Source organism: Prionailurus bengalensis, chromosome D1, assembly GCF_016509475.1.
Source record: "Prionailurus bengalensis isolate Pbe53 chromosome D1, Fcat_Pben_1.1_paternal_pri, whole genome shotgun sequence".
NCBI classification, from domain to species: Eukaryota; Metazoa; Chordata; class Mammalia; order Carnivora; family Felidae; genus Prionailurus; species Prionailurus bengalensis.
This window is the reverse complement of record NC_057346.1, coordinates 64,253,298-64,260,971: the sequence shown is the minus strand read 5'-3', so window position 1 is coordinate 64,260,971 and position 7,674 is coordinate 64,253,298. Positions and strand designations below refer to the sequence as shown.

The following is a 7,674-nucleotide window of genomic DNA, read 5'->3' as shown; positions in this document are numbered from 1 at the left end:
GTAGCAGTAATAGAAAATAGGCAATGGAGAGGAAAGAGGGATTAATTAATGGTACAGTGTTTTCAAGCAGATGCAAAAATATTACCAGTAAAGAAGGATTATTTTTAGAAAGACACATCATTGATTAACCAGATAAAAGTTGTAGGAAATGATTCAGATAAGAAGAATATGCCAGAAGCATTCTTAAAATATCAATAAGATCAGGTCATTTAACTGCTCAAAACCTTCCCAAGTGTCCCCAGTATACTGAGAGTAAAGTCCAACACGATTACACCTGCTTAAAAGGCCTGTGGTGACTCTTTCTCTCTCTCTAAAAAATAAATTAAAAGAACATGAAAGGCCTGTGGTGATCAGCTCATCATCACTTCTCCTATCCCTTACTTCTCTGACTTCATCTCTCCGTTCCACTCATTCTACTCCAACCGTACTGGACTTGCTGTTCCTTACATTGTATCTCACCTTAGGATCTTTGAACTGCTTGTTCCCTTTGTCTGGAAAGCTCTTCCATCAGACAGCCAAATGGCTGTCACATTCTTCATGATTCTGCTCAATAAGGCCTATCCTGATCACCCTATTTGAAATATGAACCTGCTCAACTCTCTGCAGTTGTGATTTTCCTTACCTTGCTCTATTTATTTTATCCACAGAACATATCAGTTCTTACATTTATATCTCTATCGTGTATATTCAAAGTCCTGAGAAGTACCATATTTACTACCTGTATCCTTCTACTAGGATGTAACTTCTTAAGATTAGGGCTTGTTTTTGTCTGTTTTGGTCAGGGAGCTATTTCAAGCATCTAGAATAGTGCCTGTCACATAATAGGTGCTCAATGAGTATCTGTGAAAATAATGAATTTAACATAAAAGAGATGGGGTCTCTGATAGATGGTTTTCCTGAAAAATGGGATGTGTAGAGCAGATGGAACGACTGGTCTTAGATAAGAAGTAAAGTAGGAATGAGCAAAGATGTCAGAAGGTGAGCATAATGACTTGATAGTGGGAAGCTGAATAAATATGTATCCTAGAGCTTCATTTGTAAAATAGAAGGTAAAATTGTGCTGAGTGTCAGAGAAAAGAGTGAGGATGGCAGATTGGAGATCAGAGGCAAGAGTCTTTGAGAAACGTGGAGAGTGAATTGTGTAGGATAGCCATTGTTTGTGAACGAGTTGAGCTACATGACCATAAATTTATAGCAGTAATCATTTGTCTTCTTTTTATTAAGTTTATTTTATTTTATTTATTTGAGAGAGACAGTGTGAGTGGGAGAGGCAAAGAGAGAGGGAGAGAGAGAGTCCCAAGCAGACTCCGTGCTGCCAACACAGAGCCTGATGCTGGGCCTAAGCCAAAATCAAGAGTTGGACACTTAACTAACGGAGCCCAACTGAGCCACCCAGGTGCCCCTCATCTGCCTTCTTTTGTGAGTTTTCTCCAACAGGGCTCAGCTGCTCAGGTGCAAATAAGAAAGTCCCATTAGTTTTCTTCTGAAGGCAATGTTAGGAACTTCTCCTATATACCTGAGTATATATCTTTTTTGTTTTAATGTTTATTTATTTATTTGGGTGGGGAGCAGAGAGAGAGAGAGAATCTTAAGCTCCATGCTGTTAGCCCAGAGCCCTATATGGAGCTCCATCACACAAATCATGAGATCATGACCTGAGCAGAAATCAAGAGTTGGATGCTTAACTGACTGAGCCACCCAATCGCCCCAAGTATGTATCTTTCTTATGGCTGTAACACACTAAACTCTAATGGCTTGTTCACTTGTATCTTCTTCTCAAGACTTTGAATAGGGAAATATGACTTTTTCTTCTTTATATTTTCAAAATGCAGTGTGGGACCAGGCACCCAATAAGTATTCAATAGATCTTTCTCTTAACTACTAACAATACTATAAATTGTTTATGATTTGTTGAATTGTTTAATATGATATCCTTTTTTGACTCTTAAGGGAATTAAAATTTAGATAATCTGAGGTTTGCTTCAGATTATATACAGTTAGCCAGAGATAGATCATGGACTAAAATTCAGGTCTTAAAATTATATGTCCCAGTGGTCTGTAGTTTTCATGCTTTAGTACACTCTGAGTACTGGGGCCCCTTTGTCCATGTCAAGTCTCTTGTTATGTTACTCTTTTGTTTTCTATGATTCCTAAAATACCAGAAATGAATGAGTGTGCATTTACATGTAAAAATTCCTTCACAACATTGTACTGTAATTGTTCCAGTTTAGGCTAGGTGCTTCTATACTGCCTCACAACTGGGGTAAAAATGACCTCCCTGAGAGAGTTGTTAAAATTAATTAAAGGATAACTTCTTTTTAGTGGAGGAAGAAGTCAAATTTGAGTTATATTTTACTGTGGTAATTTTTCCCACACACATAACCAACTACTTTGTTGGAGATCTGGGGGTTTTGGCCCACACAGTACATAATAAATCAGAAATCACTACTAAACACCTCAGAAATTTCACATCTTGTGCTTTTCAGTTCCCTAAATTCTGCTTTTCCCTTTCCAGGTCATCTCTATTGGTCTCGAAAAAGATGTTTCTATTTTAAGATTAATTTTGTTTATAATCTCAAGCCAACTTTTATCTCTACTTTTCTCTTTCTTCTATCCTCACTTGTGAAGAAAGTGTTTTTAAATTTCAGTTCTCTCTTTGATCCTATTGTGCTGTAGGAAACCTTCTGAGTTGTTGAATCTCCTGAGTCCCCACTCTCAAGGTAACTTCTTAAATGCAACTTGTGTTCAGCAATGTCCAGATTGAGGAGGGTTTTCAGAGTCAAGGAGTAGAGAGAATTAATCAAGTAACACTTCTGAGAGTATCAAAATTTTGAACCAGTCTTTGAAGAAGATATAGATGAACTATACAAATTAATTTGGAATCAAATGTGAACCATTTTATATGTATATATAAAACCATTATATATGTATATATAAAAGTATTTTATATATACATATATACATATACACATGTATATATAAAATAGTATAGTATATAGTATATATGTATATATAAAATACTATTATTAGGAGCCATCTAAAAAATAAAAATGTGTTTAATTATTCAAGAGAGCAGACAGTCTTCATTCAATTTTTAAGTCCATGGCCCTAAAAATAGGCAAGTAATTGTTAACTACTTTGGCCAGCATCCTGAAAAGACCATCCTGAAGAGTGCACCAAAGGCAGAAATTCTCCTGGTCAGGAGGGTGTTTTCCAGTTGATATTTTATTTTCTCCAGAATTTTAACTATGCTGTTTCCCTGTCCTGCCCTTGGCACTTGTTCCAACCATGATGGTCTTTTGCCTTATAACTGCCTGTGAAACCTGGAAATATGCTGATAAGGAAAGTATTTACTCCTAGTACTACCTGACGACATTTCTGACCTAGATCTGAAGGACTAAATCCTGAATCTGACCTCATGATTCTGCTTTAAGATTCATTGTTTGTCTGTTTTGTGCTTTTACCAACTATTAAATCCTTTTTTATTTTTACAAGATTCTTATAATTATCACTTATTTCATCCAGTTGACAATCATAACTTATGTAATGATTTCCTCACTCTTAGGTATCATAATGTTATGAACCTCTTCATACATATGTTTTCTGGTATTAGTTTGAATTAAATTCTCATGAGTAAAATTATCTTAATAAAGGGTATTATTGTTTTAATGACTCTTAAACTTGGTATATGGACTTTATAAACATTAACTTTAGCAAAATACATTAATTATTATTAGTTTATCAAAGAAAATTAAAATTTTCCTTTAACCATAGTTCCTTTTTTTAAAAATTTTTTTAACGTTTATTTATTTTTGAGACAGAGAGAGACAGAACATGAACAGGGGAGGGGCAGAGAGAGAGGGAGACACAGAATCTGAAACAGGCTCCAGGCTCTGAGCAGTCAGCACAGAGCCTGACGTGGGGCTCGAACTCACGGACCATGAGATCATGACCTGAGCCGAAGGCGGACGCTTAACTGACCGAGCCACCCAGGCGCCCCTAACCACAGTTTCTAATGCTATAATTTTGTAAGTGGGAAATTATGGTGCTGGGAGAGAATTATATATATATATGACAGCTCAAGCGTTTTTGAATATACAATGATATTAGAGGAATAGAGAGGGTATCTCTTCAGCCTCATTTATGTTTGCCACTATTTTTTTAAAAAAATTTATTTAAATTCTAGTTAACATACAGTGCAATATTGGTTTCTTTGGATTCTTAACATTGTGTCTTTGGTGGATTTGTTTTCAGGCTCTGTTCTGACATCTGATTTTCTGGGGAGGATCTTGTGGCCTTTCAGGACTGCCAAATCATGCCCTGGGACCAGATTGTGGCACTAGGGTTAAGTTTAATGATAAAGTACCTACAGCCTGAGGGCCCCTTGCTACTAATGTGGATCTCATTCTTTGATTTGTGCTATTTTCATTAAATCCTTTGTCTTTTGGTGTCTTAGTCATGTCAAAGGAAAATACCACCTATGTTAGTGAATTCATCCTCGTGGGCTTCCATACTTCCCCTTGGCTACAGGTTCTGCTTTTCCTTCTCTTCCTCATCACCTACCTGTTTGTGCTGCTGGAGAATTTGGTTATCATTCTCACTGTATGGGTTACTGGGTCCCTGCACAAGCCTATGTACTATTTTCTGGGCACCATGTCCTTTCTGGAGACTTGGTATGTATCTGTCACAGTCCCTAAGATGTTGGCTGGATTCCTACTTCGTCCCAATACCATCTCCTTCCTGGGATGCATGATCCAACTCTATTTCTTCATCTCACTTGCCTGTACTGAATGTGTGCTCTTGGCTGCCATGGCCTATGACCGTTACGTGGCTATATGTTGTCCTCTTCGTTATCCAGCCATGATGACCACAGGATTTTGCGTTCAGCTGACCATCAGTTCCTGGGTGAGTGGCTTCACCATCTCCATGGCAAAGGTATACTTCATCTCCCGAGTTGCCTTCTGTGGCAATAATATCTTGAACCATTTTTTCTGTGATGTTTCTCCTATCCTCAAACTGGCCTGCATGGATTTTTCTATGGCTGAGATGGTAGACTTTGTGCTAGCCATTCTCATTCTTGTGTTTCCCCTCTCAGCCACTGTCCTTTCCTATGGCTTCATTGTCTCTACCATCCTGCACATTCCCTCAGCCACTGGGCAGTGGAAGACCTTCTCCACCTGTGCCTCTCACCTTACAGTGGTGGTCATCTTCTATACAGCTGTGATCTTCATGTATGTCCGACCTCGAGCCATTGCTTCATTCAATTCTAACAAATTGATCTCAGCCATATATGCAGTCTTTACTCCCATGCTCAACCCTATTATCTATTGCCTGAGGAACAAGGAGGTCAAAGATGCCATCAGAAAAACCATGTCTAGTGGCCAAGCCCTTTTCTTGAGAGATTGTCTTTGCTAAAGAGACTCAGACATGTCTTCTCTTTTCATTTAACTTAATCTCAAAAAAACACTTATATTAGGTAAAAGTCTGCAATTATAAACACACTGACTTAGTACACAATTGAAGGATAAGAGGCAAAAAAAAAAAAAATCAGAGGAAATCTCCTTTTCTTTCAGGCCTTAATTAAATGCTTCTTTTTCTAATGTAGTGAGTGAAATAACCAGAACTTTAAGAGACATATATTGATACTGGAGTTTTAAAATAATTTTATTTTTATGAAGATGCTAAGAAATAATCAGTTATTATCCAACTAGTTTTTATAGTTCTATTTTATAGTTCCATTTTGATTTTGTTTTGTTTTTATTAATTTTTTAAATTTTTTAAAATGTTCTATTTATTTTTGAGAGACAGACAGAGTACAAGTGGGGGAGGGGCAGAGAGAGAGGGAGACACAGAATCAGAAGCAGGCTCCAGGCTCTGAGCTGGAGCTCAACTTTTGGTTAGTCAGCACAGAGCCCAATGCGGGGCTCTAACTCACAAACCGTGAGATCATGACCTGAGCCCAAGTCAGACGCTTAACCAACTGAGCCACCCAGGCACCCCAATTTTGTTTTGTCTTAAAAGCCCTCTTTTTCTTAGGGGGAGTAAACAAAAAGAGGTTCTTCTATCATTAACTTCATGGCTAGGACCTGTTTATTGCTTCCTAGAGGGTTAGGGGCCTGGTTCCTTTTATAATCAATTGATGATATCTCATTTTAATCACTTTCTCAAATTTAAGAAAATATGAAAGAAAAGCTTCTTTTAGGCTGTAACAGAAATACCGCAAGGTAGACAGCATGCAACACTTATCATGGCAGAGAGAAAGCAAATTTAACATACATTTGTGTGTATATATGTGTTTGTGTGTATAAATATAGTTATATATTATTATATGCAATATTTACACATAACAATTATGTAATTTTAGAATATAAAAATGTATAGAGTTTCAATAAACTATATGTATTTAATATATAACTTCATGCTTTAATTTTCTTCCTTTGTTGGAATTTCTACATGTGTAATTTTTCAGATGTTATAGAGTCAGCAGCTAGACCCTCAGAAAACCTAGTAGCAATTCATTAAAGCCCATTCCTTTTCAGGTAAAGGAAGCATTGACATTGACAAGAGGCCACAAAAGTGCTTTTGCTTAGATGGTACTTAGCCTAGATGTGCAGCATTTTCCGAGGTTTCCGAGAACATTCCTCTTCTCATTTGTTTCCTTTTTGATTGTGGAAAGGCAGATGCAATATCCTACTATATACTTTCAGTCAGACATTATAAAATGATAGACGAGAGATGGATTCTGTCTGGCTCAGCAACAATATTGGATGAGTGAATTAATGAAATATAGTCTGTAGAGAGTTTAAGGATGGCAGGCATACTATTTTACCCCAACACTTTGGAAACCACATTACATAAGTTTAATTGGGTTATTGATACCGTATTTGCTTTGTTTTGACTTTATTCACATTGTAATTACATGGTCTTCCCATTTTGTATTAAGTTTTTGTATAACGTCACATGGGGTTGTTTTAATTTAATTTTATATAGATTATTATATTTTACAGACTGTGGTAGTTTCCAATTTACCTGAACCTGTTATTTTCTCCTGGTCTTCCTTATTTGTAGCCTAACAACTGTACATTCATAATAATATATATAATTTTTATTTTACTTATTTTTTTTTACTGTTTGCTTATTTTTGAGAGAAAGAGAGAGACAGAGTGTGAGTGAGGGAGGGGCAAAGAAAGAGAGGGAGACACAGAATCTGAAGCAGGCTCCAGGCTCTGAGCTGTCAGTACAGAGCCCTACATGGGTCTTGAACTCAAGAACTGCAAGATCATGACCTGAGCCAAAGTCAGATGCTTAACCAATTGAGCCACCTAGGTGCCTCTGTACCATTTTTCTTTAGTCAAAAAGAAGCACTATGGGCCATGGCCTTCACACAGGCACTGAAAATAATATAACATGCTCTATCTTGAATCATATCATTTCTACCCCATCTTAGAATTTTTTTAGTCTTTTTGTCAAAAGACAGCAGTGTTGGGGCGCCTGGGTGGCTCAGTCGGTTGAGCGTCCAACTTCAGCTCAGGTCATGATCTCACACTCTGTGAGTTCGAGCCCCGTGTTGGGCTCTTTGCTGACAGCTCAGAGCCTGGAGCCCACTTCAGATTCTGTGTCTCCCCCTCTCTCTGCCCCTCCCCTGGTCATGCTCTGTCTCTCTCTGTCTCAAAA

The 7,674-nt window shown here is 37.5% G+C and overlaps 1 protein-coding gene across 1 annotated transcript; it reads left to right on the top strand.

Annotated features, from left to right (window-relative positions):
* Window positions 1-4,436: 4,436 nt before the first annotated feature.
* On the top strand, window positions 4,437-5,415 carry LOC122482658 (olfactory receptor 6). The gene has a single exon (XM_043578973.1). The coding sequence runs from the start codon at window positions 4,459-4,461 to the stop codon at window positions 5,413-5,415; it is 957 nt and encodes a 318-aa protein (XP_043434908.1). The 5' UTR covers window positions 4,437-4,458.
* The last annotated feature ends 2,259 nt before the right edge of the window (window positions 5,416-7,674 follow it).

What these genes read in the sequence shown, in the direction of transcription:
- LOC122482658 (XM_043578973.1), top strand. Translation starts at nt 4,459, where the DNA reads ATGTCAAAGGAAAATACCACCTATGTTAGTGAATTCATCCTCGTGGGC.